General features: G+C 40.4%; 1 protein-coding gene across 1 annotated transcript; it reads right to left on the reverse strand.

Annotated features, from left to right (window-relative positions):
- Positions 1-1490: 1490 nt before the first annotated feature.
- calr3a (calreticulin 3a) lies at positions 1491-17522 on the reverse strand. Its single transcript, XM_060941311.1, has 9 exons — positions 17293-17522; positions 13575-13676; positions 13159-13362; positions 12875-12969; positions 6897-7106; positions 4440-4553; positions 2527-2670; positions 2207-2299; positions 1491-2125 (listed from the first exon to the last, which is right to left on the reverse strand). The coding sequence occupies exons 1-9, from the start codon at positions 17381-17383 to the stop codon at positions 1910-1912; spliced, it is 1269 nt and encodes a 422-aa protein (XP_060797294.1). The 5' UTR covers positions 17384-17522; the 3' UTR covers positions 1491-1909.
- Between the last annotated feature and the right edge of the window lie 2117 nt (positions 17523-19639).

Consider the following 19639-nt stretch of genomic DNA (forward strand, 5'->3'; position numbering starts at 1 on the left):
GAGCCAGTCCACTTACACGCATGCATTCCAGAAGTGGGAGGAAACCAGAGAACCCTGAGGAAGCCGGTGTGCGTGCGCGCGCACACACACACACACACACACACACACACACAGAGAGAGAGAACATGTGAAACTCCACACAAACAGTAACTCAAGCTCAGCAATTCCGATGACCTCACTGACAACTAACTGTGCCAGTTTTACACACACACTTCGAAGGTTTAATTTTCCCTGTAACTAATTATATTTGATTGGTGACACTTTTGATCAAAGATGACTTTTTGTAGCTTACAAGTGTAAAGGCACCCAAAATCAGCATGTCATTCACATGGATTTACTGATATAAACATGCCCAAAAGTTGATTGTGTAGCTGAATGATTATGAACAATTATGAACCATCTTGGACAAGTGGCAGATAATCTCATCTCATTATCTGTAGCCGCTTTATCCTGTTCTACAGGGTCGCAGGCAAGCTGAAGCCTATCCCAGCTGACTACAGGCGAAAGGCGGGGTACACCCTGGACAAGTCGCCAGGTCATCACAGGGCTGACACATAGACACAGACAACCATTCACACTCACATTCACACCTACGCTCAATTTAGAGTCACCAGTTAACCTAACCTGCATGTCTTTGGACTGTGGGGGAAACTGGAGCACCCGGAGGAAACCCATGCGGACACGGGGAGAACATGCAAACTCCACACAGAAAGGCCCTCACCGGCCACGGGGTTCGAACCCGGACCTTCTTGCTGTGAGGGGACAGTGCTAACCACTACACCACCGTGCCGCCCCGTGGCAGATAAGTACAGATTAAGTACAGATTCTGCAATCAGGCGGCACAGTGGTGTAGTGGTTAGCACTGTCACCTCACAGCAAGAAGGTCCTGGGTTCGAGCCCAGTGGCCGGCAAGGGCCTTTCTGTGTGGAGTTTGCATGTTCTCGCCGTTTCTGCTGGGTGCTCTGGTTTCCCCCACAGTCAAAGACATGCAGGTTAGGCTAATTGGTGGCTCTAAATTAACCATGAGTGTGAATGGTCGTTTGTCTCTATGTGTCAGTCCTGCGATGACCTGGCGACTTGTCCAGGGTGTACCCTGCCTCTCGCCCATAGTCAGCTGGGATAGGCTCCAGCTTGCCTGCGACCCTGTAGAACAGGATACGCAGCTACAGATAATGGATAGACGGAGATTCTGCAACACAACCCCCCCCCCCCCCAAAAAAGTATTAAAAAGGTGCAGAAAATTTTGAAACAAGCTTTAAATAAAATAAAAAAATAAAAAAAAATTATGATTAAAAATTTAGTTGCAATAGCTCGAGTGCAAAAATAAAACACATGCTGCACCTCAAACTTCTCATTTGGTGACAGTTAAAAAAAAAAAATTGGTAAATTTCATTCTATTCTTTTAAAAGTTCTTATAAATATGTTTGGAGAATTTCTGATAAAATAAGCTACAAGGTTTTTAGGTCATAAATGACAAAGGTAAGCCAGGCAATGGTTTAAGAAAATCATTTATTTAAAAAAAGTGCAAATAACCTAAAAATTATACACTCATCATTTTCCCCTCAAGACACGATGGCAATAATCCACACTAATTTAGTTTTACGTGTAACTTTGGGTGGGAACTGGAGTAGCTGGGTAGCAGCAGTAGGGAAACAAAAACAAACAAACAATCAAACAAAAATCCAGGGCATGGCTAATCTTTCATAGCATTACTTTTATGATTGAAAACAAAGGGGTGCGGCGGTAGGAAAACAATCCTTGCCAACTGAACTGAAAAAAACAAACAAAAACACAACACATCCTTACTCTATTGTCCTGGTTGGGTAGTTAAAGCCCACAGAAAGAGCTTCACTGAGTGGGGGAGGATCAGTAGGTTCTCCTAAAATGTGCTCGAAAGCTCTGATACCATCTACAACTCATCTTTAACAGCCTTATCTTCCTCATCATCTTCATCCAGCAGAGTAGGCTCCTCTGTAGTTTCCTCCTCCTCTTCATCTTCTTGTTCATCTTCCGGTTCGTCATCGTCGTCTTCGTCACCTTCACTTTCCTTCTTGTCCTTCTCCTCCTCTTCCCTCTGTTTCCTCTCCTCCTCTTCTTGCTTATCCTTCATCATCTTCTCTGGGCCCTGAGGTCATGTGGCCATTATGTTGACAAACAATACACAAATGCTTAAAAATTTATGAGGGATGTGTATCAGTGAACGTACCTTTGTGGCTCCCCATGTCTCTTTGCCAAATTCCTCTGCCTCCTTTACATCATCAGTGATCAGAAAATTATCAAAGATGGTCCCGGATTTCACCTAGGCATACAATATAAACAATTTTATATAAAACTAAGCAATGGTGACAGTGTTTATCAATCTATAATGACAAGTAACTTTCACAGGAAGAATTTGCTCATGGTGTATCGATGACTAATGGCAAACCACAAAAATATTGTTGATACTGCAGGATTACATGTCTTTATAACAGTTATTTGGAATTTTTTTTTTAAATTAAAACATTTTTATTGCCCATCAAACTATACCTGCCACAGGTCCAGTCCAATAACTCCAATGTTGTCATATTTGTAAATAGCATTATCTGGTGTGTAATCTGGGTTGTCAATCTCAGGATGCACCCACGTTCCTTTGTAGTTGGGGTTCTCAATCTGCTTAGGTTTCCATTCACCCTTTTAAAAAAAAAAAACAGAAAAAAACCCCCAGCAAGATTCAAGATTTTTATTTGTCATATACACAATAACAGACACAGCGGTTTATTATTGGGTAATGAAATTCTATTTTGCAACTGCCCGACCAAACTACACTTACCAAAATAAAAATATATATATAAAATATGAAATATAAAATATAAAGTGCATATGGAAGGCAAAATATAAAGATAGAGTGAAAAATGAAGATAACATATTTAAAAAAAAAAAAAAGGAGAGGCAAACAAACAATGTGCAAACATAGAGGTAGATATACTGTGCAATGTCTTGTGCAAAATTGCTAATATAATCCGTGGCTCAAAGCCTGATGGAAATAGAGGTAGATGGTGATTATAATCCTTGGTTCAAAAGCCTGATGGCCTGGGGCCCAAGTCAGCACTGAATGGATAGCATCATTATCATGATGGATCTGTACCCTCTGTATGTGTTATAACCAACATACAACAGTTTTCATGAGACAGTTTGTGGAATTTTTGATTCTGATTGGTCAGAAGGTAATTAATTTTCAGTAACGGTAGCTCTGGGAGCAGTGCAGCTTCAAGGCACGTCAGGCATTTGTATTTAAACACTCATTCTTACATAGTATTATTTCTTTAACAATTAACTTCAGGAGAGAGATCAGTGATCGTGAACAGAAACTTGTTTTGCAGACGTTCCACTTCATTAAATGCAACTATAAATGGGTACAACATTCATTACTGAATACAATTGTGGGTTAGTGGTATGAGAGACATAAAACATGTTAGGATGTGCTGTTATAGGAAAATATTCAACTTTGGGGTATAAAGAGGAAGTTGCGTCACACGGTTATTGATAATTTTTCTATAACAGCATTCCTCCAAGGTTTTATTCCTTACTTACAAGGTAAGCTCGAGTAATAATGTGTGTGGCTCTTGCGTATACATTGCATTAGCATATTTATATATATATATATATATATATATATATATATATATATATATATATATAAATAAATTTTTTTTTAGATCACATTCACCACACCTGGGGAAGTGTTGTCGACAGTAGAGCTTAAATGACGACATTATACTTATTTCAAATCTCCTCAACATGACGCAGTCATATTATGCATTCATTTTATTTATCCCTTGATGATTGACCCACCAATTAATCAAACACGATCTACCCCAAGCTCAGTGAAAGCAGTTTAAAGCTGTATCTATTCAGCAGGTATCATTTTATTTTAACCACATACACAAAAGCCTCATGTGGTCTTCTGTGATTTAGTTTCCCTTTTGGGAACCTCAAACAAACGACAGCCTGACAACAGCTATTCAAGGCTCAAAACAAAATGTGAATTTGATATCTGTTTATAAAGAGATGTGCAGGACCTCAGAGGAAATCCAATTATTTTGGCACATATGCGTCCAACTCCCAAAAGTATGTTACTTGAGAGACAGACAGTATGTGAGCCAGAGTCTCACAGGATACCTGCTTTGTATTGCTTCATAGTACTCAAGCCCATATACCCAAAGATCAAACAGTTCAATTAGGATCCGTTTTATGTCCTTGAATTTATCTTGTTTGGATCCAAACCATTATTGTGGTCACAATTAAAGGGCAACGCCAGTGACTGAAATCAAATACTGAGACAAAATCGCATGCTTTTATTTAAAAAAAAAAAATTGTACTTGAAACCATTCTTAGTGTTAAAGACGCTGCATTGGTGGAAATGTGGAATTGTTGAAAGCTTAACATGCTACATAATGTACCTTGTACTCAGGGTTAGGGATCATGGGTGGTTCCCACTCGCCGTCCATATCTTCGTCCCAGTCGTCAGGCTTTTTGGCATCAGGATCAGGAATGTTCTCGGGTTTATCCCAGTCCTGAGACAAACAATACAGAGCATGAAGTATTGAGATGTAAAGAAAGTTAACATTATATTTTCTGTTGCTAACTGATTTTTTTTTTTAAATGGGCCTTGACAGACATGGCAGTGTTTTTGCTTTTTCTTTTTTTGGTTCGTTTAAAAGTTTCTTGAACTTTAGATCAGTTTCAGGTTTGTCTGTCAAATCAAAAGTCCGGGGGTGGACTCAGTCTTGATCAAGCTCCTCCCCACCTGGGTGGAGTTGAACCAAAATCCAGGGGGTGAGGATAACTTCAATGTGTTTTAGGGAGTATGTTTGCTCTGTGTTGTACAGCATCGTGTGGCCTGGAGCTCAGAGTTACAGGAGGAGTTGGATCAGGTCCCGCTCCACCCCCTGGATTTTGGTTCTGCAGCAAGGACCATCTCAGTTTGTTAGCCAGTAAAGTCTATAGCACAGGGTAGCAAATTATCACTGGTCAGAGCACCTTCTGTGCCAATATGAAAAAGTGGTTCACGTAATGCACACTAACCGTAACACTTATCTGTCCCAGCTAGCATTGGCTAACTAACTAGCGCAAGTATTCTCAGTAACAAATATAGACATTTAGGCACTGTCTGAAAGCAGAGTTCCTGATGAGTGTATGAGCAAAATATATACAAGGGCAAAAAAATCAACCAGAACAGCATATGAACCATCAAATTGTGTAGTGTATTTTGCATCAGTAAATTGCTGCATTGTCTTGTGACAATGACACCAATAATGAAACGTACATCGTCGTTACAAATACATATTTATTCCTTTCTTTGACACCGCATGCCGTGCACCAGAAACACCACAACGTTTACTATGGTGTGACTCTGCTGGATGCCTGGTGGACAGCAGTGAACCAGTGCTTTCATTTTACATTGTTACTATATAGTTACGATCGAATATTAAACTCGACGTGTCACAGTTGTCTGGTCACATCTTTCATGCATTGGAGCTCAGAGCACAGCCACAGATTGCAAAGCACACGCACATATCATTAGGATGAATTACCATGCACCTGTTCCTGATTAGAGTGCAATTACAGCACATACTTATAAGGACTCTGAGTAACACACAGACTTTGCAAAAGCCTTGTATTTTGTATCGTTTTTCTGATTTTGACCCTGTTTGTGTTTTTGGACTGCAAGTATTGTATTACCTCTGATTTCCTGTCTGTGCTTCACTCGACCACTGCCCGTTTTTCGACTCTGTCTTCGTCTACGTTTTGGATCCGTTTTCTCACGTTTTCAATAAAACTCTTCCTGCACTTACACCCATCTATCGCCCTTACATGACAGAAAATGGTCAATTGTCCAACAAGCTAATGGAATAATAATGCTGTTCTAACTCGTTTTAGATGAAACTGTTGTGAATATTTTCCATAAAATGTGTTAGCAAATAAACTCATTTTTAAAAAGCAAATTAAAAATAAGTGCCGGATAAAAACCTGTCTGTCTATCTTATGTAAATAAAGATAAAAATTTCTTTGTCCAGTGGTCAAGTGTTTGAGATATGTTGCCTTGGACTTATGATCAGGTTCCCTGTGGTGGTACACATACGGACGGACAGTCAAAGCCATCAAAAGTCAGGCTGATGAATTTATCTTAAGTATGGGGCTTCACTATTAAGTACAGCTCAGTGTAACTCTGGTGAGGAGTTATGAGCCGCTTGTGTGACTTTACTGTATGCATGCACAGTTAAAGTAACAGGTCACATCATATACTGATGAATCTCCCAAAAACAGACAAGTTGTAGTTTTTTTTTTTTTTTGCAACACCAGAATATTGGTAATGAAATTTTCAATTCAGCATGCCATACATCTCCTCAGGCGGCACGGTGGTGTAGTGGTTAGTGCTGTTGCCTCACAGCAAGAAGGTCCAGGTTCGAGCCCTGTGGCCGGCGAGGGCCTTTCTGTGCGGAGTTTGCATGTTGTCCGCGTGGGTTTCCTCCGGGTGCTCCGGTTTCCCCCACAGTCCAAAGACATGCAGGTTAGGTTAACTGGTGACTCTAAATTGACCGTAGGTGTGAATGTGAGTGTGAATGGTTGTCTGTGTCTATGTGTCAGCCCTGTGATGACCTGGCGACTTGTCCAGGGTGTACCCCGCCTTTCGCCCGTAGTCAGCTGGGATAGGCTCCAGCTTGCCTGCGACCCTGTAGAACAGGATAAAGCGGCTACAGATAATGATGATGATACATATTTGTTCACTTGTTTGAAGCATGGAAGCAGCTTATAAGTATTTAATACATAATGTTGACATAATTAGAATTTGGAAACAAGTTTTTGAAATAAATTATTTACAACTTCTCCAAAGTGACCATCTGGCTCTGACTAACCTCTGGTTTTGTGTCCTCAGGATCATCGATTTTGGCACGGTCGTCCCAGTCCTCTGGCTTCTTTGCCTCTGGATCTTTGATCTTTTTGGGAGGGAGGAAGTCCCAGTCCTCCTCCAGAGAGCCGGACTCCACTTTCTCATTGTTGATTTTCACTTCATAGGTCTGGTCAGGATGTAGGATCAGTGTGTACAGGTTTGTGAATTCATCATCCTGAAAGGATAGCATACAGGTGCTGCTCAGTAATGCCATTAAACATCTTAAAAGGTGCCATATGTAAGAATTTTAGTTTAAAACATTTTTTAAAATAATTTACAGAATGTGAAAAAATAATTTTGATATTATGTCAGACATCTTTATATTGTGTTGCAGAGATATCTACTGAAGTTATCATGCTAACCAGCTAGCCCTGACCCATCCTATCTCGTAATACCACTTTGTACCTCAAGAGGTGAGTCACTGTAGCATATTGAATCAAAACCGTGACTAACGTGCTGAAAAAGTCGCTCGATTCGTCACCAGACTCTTTTTGAATCAAAGTCACTAAAGGAGTTTAAGTGGTGACAAAATCTTGCAACAAAGTCCATGTTGGCAACACTTAAGCAGTCTTTGGATCCGGAAATGGCTACTGGCATCAGACTTAACAAGCGGATAGAAACAGTTTTAGAAACAAAATACACGACCTTGGGTCTGTGAAAGGCGCTATATAAATTAAACTATTATTGTTAAGAGCTAACGTTGGTGTTGCCCCACCGCTTGAGACAGCTGTTAATTCCAATGTTGTTTATTTAGCAACAACTTCTAAAGGTAGCTATTTGTATAAAACTACTGACAAACATACCACCAAGTTCACCGTTTAATACATGGCTCAGACCACTGAGAAAAGCTGTATGTAATTAGCTCAACTAACTTGTCCTAGCTAGCTAGACATACATACATACATACGATCCTAGAGTGATTTACTCCCCGGGCGAAACCCCCTGCCGGCGCCCGCCCGTCTTTTTTTTTTTGGGAACCTTTTTTTTTGGGGGGGGGGGGGGGGGGGGGGGGGAACGTTTTTTTTATTTTTTTTCACGCCCGGCGTTGGGCTCTGTATTAGCCAACAGAATGTTAACAGCTTTACATGGTTGTTTAAACATTTCTCGTCGTGTGTTGTACGTTGCGGACACGGCCCGTTATAAATTTGCTGTTACCAGAATGGCAATGATCAAGTCGTAATGTATTACTTAAGACTCTGTGTAATGTCATAGTAGTGTAGTACTATGGTAGTAAAGTCTTTTTGATGACTAGTACAACGTTCCGCTGGCGGGATTGTGCATATTATGGGGCTACGACAAGTTAGGCACACACACACTGATGACATCACCTGCGCAACTTTGGTATTGGGCTTCCCCATCCAAAATGTTCACCCCGCCCGTCTTGTTTTTTTTTTTTCGGGGGACCTTTTTTTTTTTGGGACCGTTTTTTTTCGAGGCCGCGCTCGTGCTGCCCCCCCCGCGATGCCGCCCTGGGCGGCTGCCCGGTCGGACCGCCCCTGTACATACACACACTTTTCTTAGGATGAGCAAAGATAAATTGAAACTTTGACACCGCTTCATTAATTCATGAACAATATCACAATAATAAAAAATGCGACATACTTCATTTTATCTTGTTTTTTTAAGTGACGTGTGAAGAACAGGTTCCTTGCATTGTGCATTTGTAATTATTTCCATTTATAAATTATCCCACTAAACAAAATTAGACTAAGTGCACTGTATAAATGAAAATGGTGATGGCTTGGGGATTTTAAGTTAGTGTCAGGTATTAAATTTGTTCCAGTTTGTGTCGGAGAACACACTGGGTTTGGTTTGGAGAAATGTCAAATTGTACTCCAAATAGCCATTAGCCATCATGATTATTACTGATAGTTTGGTACAGTGACCGCAAAAGATATTTTTACTCCCAGAACATGACAATACTTAAATAATACTGGCTGGCATTGAGTGGTATATCATCTTCCATTCAGGTAGCATGATATTGAACAAGTCAAAGACAAAAAAAGCCAGCCTACATACATACATATATATAGCCCCGATTCCAAAAAAGTTGGGACAAAAGTACAAACTGCAAATAAAAACGGAATGCAATGATGTGGAAGTTTCAAAATTCCATATTTTATTCAGAACAGAACATAGATAACATATCAAATGTTTAAACTGAGAAAATGTATCATTTAAAGAGAGAAATTAGGTGATTTTAAATTTCATGACAACACCACATCTCAAAAAAGTTGGGACAAGGCCATGTTTCCCACTGTGAGACATCCCCTTTTCTCTTTACAACAGTCTGTAAACATCTGGGGACTGAGGAGACAAGTCGCTCAAGTTTAGGGATAGGAATGTTAACCCATTCTTGTCTAATGTAGGATTCTAGTTGCTCAACTGTCTTAGGTCTTTTTTGTTGTATCTTCCGTTTTATGATGCGCCAAATGTTTTCTATGGGTGAAAGATCTGGACTGCAGGCTGGCCAGTTCAGTACCCAGACCCTTCTTCTACGCAGCCATGATGCTGTAATTGATGCAGCATGTGGTTGGGCATTGTCATGTTGGAAAATGCAAGGTCTTCCCTGAAAGAGACGTCGTCTGGATGGGAGCATATGTTGCTCTAGAACCTGGATATACCTTTCAGCATTGATGGTGTCTTTCCAGATGTGTAAGCTGCCCATGCCACACGCACTAATGCAACCCCATAGCATCAGAGATGCAGGCTTCTGAACTGAGCGCTGATAACAACTTGGGTCGTCCTTCTCCTCTTTAGTCCGAATGACACGGCGTCCCTGATTTCCATAAAGAACTTCAAATTTCGATTCGTCTGACCACAGAACAGTTTTCCACTTTGCCACAGTCCATTTTAAATGAGCCTTGGCCCAGAGAAGACGTCTGCGCTCCTGGATCATGTTTAGATACGGCTTCTTCTTTGAACCATAGAGTTTTAGCTGGCAATGGTGGATGGCACGGTGAATTGTGTTCACAGATAATGTTCTCTGGAAATATTCCTGAGCCCATTTTGTGATTTCCAATACAGAAGCATGCCTGTATGTGATGCAGTGCCGTCTAAGGGCCCGAAGATCATGGGCACCCAGTATGGTTTTCCGGCCTTGACCCTTCAGGGCTCGACATTAACAGTAGCCTGATTGCCCAGGGCAACCATTCAATAGATTTGGACAACCAGACTCTCACAAATGCTTGCCCGATCGGGCAACTACCCAAATATGTCAACTTGTGTGAAAAACGATGTTTATTCATTCATATTATGATGAAATTCCATCACGATTTGCGATTGTTTGACTCAGAAAGACCGCGTCCATGTTATCATTACGGGATGTTCAACAACTAGCGGAATTCACATTTGCACATCGCAGGCTCGCAATGCAGTTTCCCATTGCTAATAATTATCGTGTAGTGCATATTCAGTGTTCTACTGGTATGTCCTTCACTACATGACTAATTACCGCATTACTCGCACGGGGCGCTAGTGTCAATGCTTGTTGATACAGACAGCGTCTGAGAAGGTTGAATAATAAATAAAAAAATAAAATAAAACATTAAAGTCACAAACTTTATCATACCTTCCCTCCCTTTCAGTTGGTACTATTTTCATCAGACTTTTTGTGCCCTCACCTTTAATGACTTGGGACAGGCATGAATGTGCAAATTTGAAACCAATTCTTTAGTTCAAATGGTGTAGAAATGAAAACTTAAATGGTACCATCACCAGAGAGCAAATTGTAATTGTGGAATTATAGAATTATGAGCACACAAAAGAAGAACACAATGCACATTCATGGTGGTTTACACAAAAAGTGGTTAGACACGATATAATTGAACCCAGAAACCAAAGGAACACAAAGAAGGATAAGAAAATCAACAAAATAAGCTTTTACGAGGCATTAGTAGAGCATGCGAGTGAACATTGTGTTGTAAGCATACGTGTTTGTGGCATATTCAAAGGAAAAAAGTATGTAATATTTGGGCAACCATGTTCTGAGTTCGGGCAACCAGATTTCTACAAATGGTTGCCCGAATGGGCAACCATGTCTCAAAGTTAACGTAGAGCCCTGCCCTTACGCACAGAGATTCTTCCAGATTCTCTGAATCTTTTGATGATATTATGCACTGTAGATGATGATGATGATGATGATATGTTCAAACTCTTTGCAATTTTACACTGTCGAACTCCTTTCTGATATTGCTCCACTATTTGTCGGCGCAGAATTAGGGGGATTGGTGATCATCTTCCCATCTTTACTTCTGAGAGCCGCTGCCACTCCAAGATGCTCTTTTTATACCCAGTCATGTTAATGACCTATTGCCAATTGACCTAATGAGTTGCAATTTGGTCCTCCAGCTGTTCCTTTTTTGTACCTTTAACTTTTCCAGCCTCTTATTGCCCCCGTCCCAACTTTTTTGAGATGTGTTGCGGTCATGAAATTTCAAATGAGCCAATATTTGGCATGAAATTTCAAAATGTCTCACTTTCGACATTTGATATGTTGCCCATGTTCTATTGTGAATACAATATCAGTTTTTGAGATTTGTAAATTATTGCATTCCTTTTTTATTTACAATTTGTACTTTGTCCCAACTTTTTTTGGAATTGGGGTTGTACACACACACACACACACACACACACACACATATATACACGTGTGTTCAATGCATATTTCTCTTTCAAAATTCTCTCAAAATCTTCTGTATTTAAAGTGCATATCACGGGTAAATTCAGGAGCAAGATCAATGTAATTCTCCTATTTTATATTAAACTTTGGTCAAATATCTGTCACATTTTGCATTTTGTGCAATTTTTTTACCTTGCACAATTCCAGAAAAATTCAGTTAAAATCAAGCCATTTGAGGCGAATTGGTCCGCCTCTGAAAAAACTTGGCATTTGGATTTCCCGGCAAACATTGATTTTCATGACATCATCTGCGGGATGCCTCCCTCTGAATCCTACATCAGCACTGGTTTGTTTATGAGAAAACGACCTGGTGGTTTTCTGCAAATTTCTTCAACGTTATCGCGTAATTATTAAAATGGTTAACAGATGTATCGTAGGAGGGTGTAGCAACACCAATCTTGAGGGGATTAGTACTCATTGTTTTCCAAAAGACCGGACAATGAGAGAGAAATGGGAGCGCTTGGTCTACACAGACTGTGCACTGAAACCGTGCAAAGCTCACGCAGCCTGCTGGTGCTTCCGCAGGTGACGTCACGAATCTGGCTCCAGACTCCCCTGGGATTTTTCCAGATGCGTTTTGTTATTTTATTTTTTTCTGCTGTAGACAGATGGCCTTGTGCAAAATTACCCTTCTGGATGTGTGTGTAAAGGGACATACTTTCATATAAAAACGAAATTGGTCCAGAATATGCACTTTAATGAAGCAAACCTGGCGGCCATGTTTGTTTACAAATTGTCACAGTCAGTCGCTAGTTTTACGTCTCTGACGTGTCTCTCTCTTCCAGTTCTTCGATGTCCGTTGGTATGCTTTTCTTTTGTAAATATGCATGAAGAACATCTAATGAAGTTTTGGTAGCCTTTCAGGTGTTCAAGGCGTCTTTCTCTTTCCCGGCAAACAAAGAAATGCTTCTGCACATGCACAGCAGAAGACGCTCATTTTATATTCGCATCAGCTCCGACATGTGACGTCATGCTGCCTTGACCACCACGCAATATCATAAACCAATTCAATGTTTGTTCGCCATTGGGTAGAGTGACGTAATACAAGTAGGATAAGCGATATGCTAACAATATTGCATGCTATCAAACCAAATAAATGAAATCCGCTAGAAGGGAACAGAATACATGTTTTTATTCCATCAAAAGTGTCCTGTATGTATAATTGACAATATTCTCCCTCAAACAATTTTAGAAAAACCTGATTCTTATAAATGGATTATGATTAATCACAACTTGGATTATTCTTAAACACAGCAACTTACTTTGCATCGGATGTCTTTCTTGATCAGGTGGTTCTGTCCTTTGTAGTTAAAAATGACGTGCACTTTCTTGGTGCTGTAGCCGCAGATGTCAGGACCTGATGAAAGCAAAAATGATTTTTTTTTAAAAACCCACATGTTCATAATCTTTCATTTTAGACTGGATAAAAATTTCTGATTTTTACCTGAAACACTTATGAACGCTTAAACTAATGTGCTACTGAGCAGATCCTCATAGGTGTAGTGAGGTGGTGAGCATCATAGTTGTGCGCGTCATCATGGCTTACCAAACATGATGTAATACTGAGATTCGCCATGCATATCAGCCTGGTCCAGATCAGCTGGGAAGACTTTTACATAGCCACCTCCGCAGTCTATCTTCTGCTCGTGTTTCACTGTGAACTGAATCACCAGGGGTTTACCTTCGTTGCTGAAAGGCTCAAACCGACTGGACAAGGCATAAAACCTGGCATCCTGGCTTGTCTGAAGACCTTTGGTCAAAATAAACAAAACAGCAGAAATCAATATTAGAAAAAGAAATTAATATTCAAATTTGAAGCACTGATGAATGTAATCAAGTTGACCAAGTAGCGGAAGCATTTCCAGTCAGTTTAAATGACTCTCCCTTTTAAAGTGAATATATTTGCTACAGGGTCCAGCAAGTGCAAGACGAAGTACAGATGGACAAAAATAAAACCCTCACCTTTGTCAAGCTCAGCATCGCCATAGAACTTTCCAGCAGAGTGTTTCCACTGGCCATAGTCTGATTTGTGTTTGGACTCCAACCATCGACTCTTATATCCATCTGCAAGAACAAAACACGTTTTGTGACACAAAATAGGTAGAATGTCCTCCTTTTGATATACATGATTCCATATGTAATGATCATATATCCATATCCATCTGCAAGAACAAAACACGTTTTGTGATACAAAATAGGTAGAATGTCCTCCTTTTGATATACATGATTCCATATGTAATAATCATACATCCATATCCATCTGCAAGAACAAAACACATTTTGTGATACAAAATAGGTAGAATGTCCTCCTTTTCATATATATGATTCCATATGTAATAATCATATATCTCGACTCATATCCATCTGCAAGAACAAAACACATTTTGTGACACAAAATAAGTAGAATGTCCTCCTTTTCATATATATCACACACACTAGTGCATCTCAAAAAATTAGAACATTGTGAAAAAGTTCAATATTTTCCATCAGTTATTTAAGAAAGTGAAAATGTTATATATTATAAACTCATTACACAAACTAAAATGTTTCAAGCATTTTTCCATTTTAATTTTAATCAATATGGCATACAGGACGGCACGGTGGTGTAGTGGTTAGCACTGTCGCCTCACAGCAAGAAGGTCCTGGGTTCGAGCCCCATGGCCGGCGAGGGCCTTTCTGTGCGGAGTTTGTATGTTCTCCCCGTGGGTTTCCTCCGGGTGCTCCGGTTTCCCCCACAGTCCAAAGACATGCAGGTTAGGTTAACTGGTGACTCTAAATTGACCGTAGGTGTGAATGGTTGTCTGTGTCTATGTGTCAGCCCTGTGATGACCTGGCGACTTGTCCAGGGTGTACCCCGCCTTTCGCCCGTAGTCAGCTGGGATAGGCTCCAGCTTGCCTGTGACCCTGTAGAAGGATAAAGCGGCTAGAGATAATGAGATGAGTATGGCATACAGTACAAAAACAAAAAAACCATCTCAAAATATTAGAATATTTCATTTCGAGTTTGAGTAAAACAGTATGAATACAGTGCATCTCTCGGTCTAGTTCAGTACACACAACCACAATCATGGGGAAGACTGCTGACTTGACTGTTGTCCAGAAGATGATCACTGATGCCCTCCACAAGGAGGGTAAGCCACAAAAGGTCATTGCTGAAAAGGGTGGCTGGAAAAGGTGCACAAGCAACAGGGATGGCCGCAGTCTTGAGAGGATTGTCAAGAAAAGTTGATTCAAGAACTTGGGAGAGTTTCACAAGGAGTGGACTGAGGCTGGTGTCAGTGTATCAAGACCCATCACGAACAGACATCTTCAAGAAAGGGGATACAACTTTCGCATTCCTAATATCAAGCTATTCCTGAGCCAGAGACAATGTCAGAAGTGTCTTATCTGGGCTAAGGTAAGAAAGAAATGGACTGTTGCTCAGTGGTCCAAAGTCCTCTTTTGAGATGAAAGTACAGTTTGTATTTAATTTGGAAATCACGGTTCTAGAGTCTGGAGGAAGAGTGGAGAGGCACAGAATCCAAGGTGTTTGAAGCCTAGTGTGAAGTTTCCACAGTCTGTGATGATTTGGGGTGCCATGTCATCTGCTGGTGTTGGTCCACTGTATTTTATCAAGTCCAAAGTCAACACAGCCATCTACCAGGAGATTTTAGAGCACTTCATGCTTCCATCTGCTGACGAGCTTTTTGGAGATGCTGATTTCCTTTTCCAGCAGGACTTAGCACCTACTCACAGTGCCAAAACTACTACCAAATGGTTTGCTGACCATGATATTACTGTGTTTGATTGGCCAGCCAACTTGCCTGACCTGAACCCCATAGAGAATCTATGAGGTATAGAGATCTTGCAGTCACGTGACCGGAATGTAAACAGCCGCCATCTTGTCGGTAAAAAAACACAGCTGAATACTGCTGCACTCGTATACAAAATGGATCAATTTCAACCGACGGACTACACAGCTCATTTTTCTAATGAACAGATAATTAGATGTCTAAAATAAACGACCTACAGATTAGTGACCCTTATCGCTTACCGGACGTAGTTTTCACGACCATGTCAGTGGATATTGAACTGCCAGAGGTGGAATACCCAGACGTGTATAATTACCTCATTAACTTTCCCTCGCTGTTCAGTGGTGAAGCACTGCGTGCTTATAAATCTCTGGACAGTTATCTTTACAGAAATTCAGGATTTGTCAGCCACCCTCAGATGTGGCATCTTGTAAACAAGAAAATAACAATCCTCATTGGATGGGTAAGTCACTTAAGTATTGAGTATAGCACTGACCAGCCGATTATAGAATAGAATAAGGTAATTCCAGCTGTAATTCCAAATCGTCCGTCTTGTTTACCATGGATCTGGCGTTGGAGAGGTAGAGGTTTGGCAGTGGAGATTTGAGTGGCTGTTTTCTGAGCTTAGTCAACAGGCCGGCTCTGCAGCCTCGCTTTTGCTTCCTCTCCCGACGCCGCCTCCTTCGCCTGCCAGACCCGATAACAATCCACGGAGACCCCGCTGGTCTCGCTATCTCGTCCGGAATGTTGTGCACGTGATGGAAATCGCTACAAACCGTCATTTTCTGCTGGAAACCAATGTCCAGTAAGTCCATATGGTTGTAGTGGATATTGAAGTCCGGTACAGACGAACAACACGCAAAAATACACACAAAAAACATAAAAAAACGTGCACAGGTAGGGAGAGCTTGTAGCCGCAGCCGTTGTAGTAGAATTGTATATAGTAGGGTTTTCCAGAAGAAAAGGTAGAAGTAGAAGCAGAAGTAGAAGGCGGAAATATGGCGTTTGACCGACAAGATGGCGTCTGTTACAATCTGGATCGGCTGTGACGTCACATGCATGATCTCTATTGTCAAGAGGAAGATGAGAAACACCTGACCCAAAAATACAGATACGCTGAAGGCCACTATCAAAGCAACCTGGGCTTCAATAACACCTCAGCAGTGCCACAGACTGATCACCTCCATGCCACACCGCATTGATACAGTAATTCATGGGAAAGGAGCCCCAACCAAGTATTGAGTGTATAAATGAATATACTTTTCAGAAGTTGGACATTTCTGTATTGTAAATCCTTTTTTTGATTGATCTTAGGGAATATGCTAATAATTTGAGATACTGGATTTCTGCTTTTCATGAGCTATAAGCCATAATCATCAAAATTAAAACAAAAAAGGCTTTAAATATTTCACTTTATATGTAATGAATATAGAATATATGAAAGTTTACCTTTTTGAATTCAATTATGAAAAAAAGGAACTTTTTCATGGTATTCTAATTTTTTGAGATGCACTAGTGTGTGTATATATATGATTACATATGTAATAATCATCTATCTCCCCTTATTACAGCCTGTAAATAAAACCAAAACCCTCAGGGTCATATTTGTTAAAAGTTTTTGAAAATTGATTTTTTTTTTAAATGTACTGTTGTGGATAAGTCATGAATGCAAACTGGACACTGACCCACAGATTGATTTTTTTTAAACCCAATCAGCTGATTAAGATGTGAGGATCTCATGTGATGAACCTAATGGATAATGAGCACTGTAGAACAGCTATAAGATATGTTTATTACCAGCTAATGTAAATCCCATTAATTATAATCTAGACTCTATAACCGCACTGCTGCCTCGAAATGACTGAAGGGAAGCAAAGCGCTAGCGTTACCTCCATCCAGAAACTGCTCCTTGAAGAACACCGTCGCTTCGACAGTGATCCCGACAGCAAACGCAGCAAAAAGTGCAAGCGAAATTCTCATATTTGTCGCGGCGCTGTATATGGAGGTGATTTCTGACAGCCTCAGGCGACCAAAATGAAGGAAGAGTATAAAGGTAAAGGGGAAACGTGCAGCGGGCCTCCGTCACTTAGCTGTTCCTGCACAGATGGCTGCAGCTGATTGGTCCAGCGTTCAGCCAATCAGAGGAGACCACGAGTGAAACGGTCGCGTCGCGCGCAGAGACAGTAGGTGGTGACGTAGGCCCGCCCTATAATAATAATAATAGTAATAATAATAACTTCAGTATTTTGTGCTCTGGTGATTTGTTTTCCATCATTTCCTGATATTTATTCTGTTGGACATGTTCTTTGTGAGATTTCATTATATTTTATTTCCTTTTTTTTTTGTAGCCCGTCACTGTTTAAAAATACAGTTAGGTCCAAATATTTGGACAGAAACAACATTTTTCTAATTTTGGTTCTGTACATTACCACAATGAATTTTGAACAAAACAATTCAGATGCAGTTGAAGTTCAGACTTTCAGCTTTAATTCAGTGGGTTGAACAAAATGATTCCATAAAAATGTGAGGAACTAAAGCATTTTTAAGCACAATCCCTTCATTTCAGGGGCTCAAAAGTAATTGGACAAATTAAATAATTGTAAATAAAATGTTCATTTCTAATACTTGGTTGAAAACCCTTTGTTGGCAATGACTGCCTGAAGTCTTGAACTCATGGACATCACCAGACGCTTTGTTTCCTCCTTTTTAATGCTCTGCCAGGCCTTTACTGTAGCGGTTTTCAGTTGCTGTCTGTTTGTGGGCCTTTCTGTCTGAAGTTTAGTCTTTAACAAGTCAAATGCATGCTCAATTGGGTTGAGATCAGGTGACTGACTTGGCCATTCAAGAATATTCCACTTCTTTGCTTTAATAAACTCCTGGGTTGCTTTGGCTTTATGTTTTGGGTCATTGTCCATCTGTATTATGAAACGCCGACCAATCAGTTTGGCTGGATTTGAGCACACAGTATGTCTCTGAATACCTCAGAATTCATCCGGCTGCTTCTGTCCTGTGTCACATCATCAATAAACACTAGTGACCCAGTGCCACTGGCAGCCATGCATGCCCAAGCCATCACACTGCCTCCGCCGTGTTTTACAGATGATGTGGTATGCTTTGGATCATGAGCTGTACCACGCCTTCGCCATACTTTTTTCTTTCCATCATTCTGGTCGAGGTTGATCTTGGTTTCATCTGTCCAAAGAATGTTCTTGCAGAACTGTGCTAGCTTTTTTAGATGTTTTTTAGCAAAGTCCAATCTAGCCTTTTTATTCTTGAGGCTTATGAGTGGCTTGCACCGTGCAGTGAACCCTCTGTATTTACTTCCATGCAGTCTTCTCTTTATGGTAGATTTGGATATTGATACGCCTACCTCCTGGAGAGTGTTGTTCACTTGGTTGGCTGTTGTGAAGGGGTTTCTCTTCACCATGGAACTTATTCTGCGATCATCCACTACTGTTGTCTTCTGTGAGTGTCCAGGTCTTTTTGCATTGATGAGTTCACCAGTGCTTTCTTTCTTTCTCAGGATGTACCAAACTGTAGATTTTGCCACTCCTAATATTGTAGCAATTTCTCGGATGGGTTTTTTTTCTGTTTTCGCAGCTTAAGGATGGCTTGTTTCACCTGCATGGAGAGCTCCTTTGACCACATGTTTTCTTCACAGCAAAATCTTCCAAATGCAAGCACCACACCTCAAATCAACTCCAGGCCTTTTATCTGCTTAATTGAGAATGACATAACGAAGGAATTGCCCACACTTGCCCATGAAATAGCCTTTAAGTCAATTGTCCAATTACTTTTGTTCCCTTTAAAAACAGGGTGGCACATGTTAAGGAGCTGAAACTCCTAAACCCTTCATCCAATTTTAATGTGGATACCCTCAAATGAAAGCTGAAAGTCTGGACTTTATGACCATGTCCATTATATAACTATAACTTGAATATGTTTCAGTAAACAGGCAAAAAAAACAAAATTTGTGTCAGTGTCCAAATATATATGGACCTAACTGTAGGTACCCTATGGGTACATGTGGCTACTGCTTATAAATAAAATTGTTTTCTGATACCATGTCCATACAGTAAGTATAGCATATATACATGTTATCAATTATATTAGCCTCATCTCTTGCAAGCATCACCAAGCTGTGAGCAGCATCAGGGCTTTGTTCAAAATACAGTGCTGTGAACTAGATCTATTTGAAAAATAGTAAAAAAGCACTTGTTCATGAATTGTCTTAGA

The sequence above is a fragment of the Neoarius graeffei genome, chromosome 15 (genome assembly GCF_027579695.1).
Source record: "Neoarius graeffei isolate fNeoGra1 chromosome 15, fNeoGra1.pri, whole genome shotgun sequence".
NCBI lineage: Eukaryota > Metazoa > Chordata > Actinopteri > Siluriformes > Ariidae > Neoarius > Neoarius graeffei.

What these genes read in the sequence shown, in the direction of transcription:
- calr3a (XM_060941311.1), bottom strand. Translation starts at nt 17,383, where the DNA reads ATGAGAATTTCGCTTGCACTTTTTGCTGCGTTTGCTGTCGGGATCACT. An exon ending in TCAGTATTACATCATGTTTG is followed by an intron (nt 12,970 to 13,158) that starts GTAAGCCATGAT and finishes TGCTTTCATCAG; the next exon opens with GTCCTGACATCTGCGGCTAC. An exon ending in TTGGACTGGACCTGTGGCAG is followed by an intron (nt 2,300 to 2,526) that starts GTATAGTTTGAT and finishes TTGTATGCCTAG; the next exon opens with GTGAAATCCGGGACCATCTT.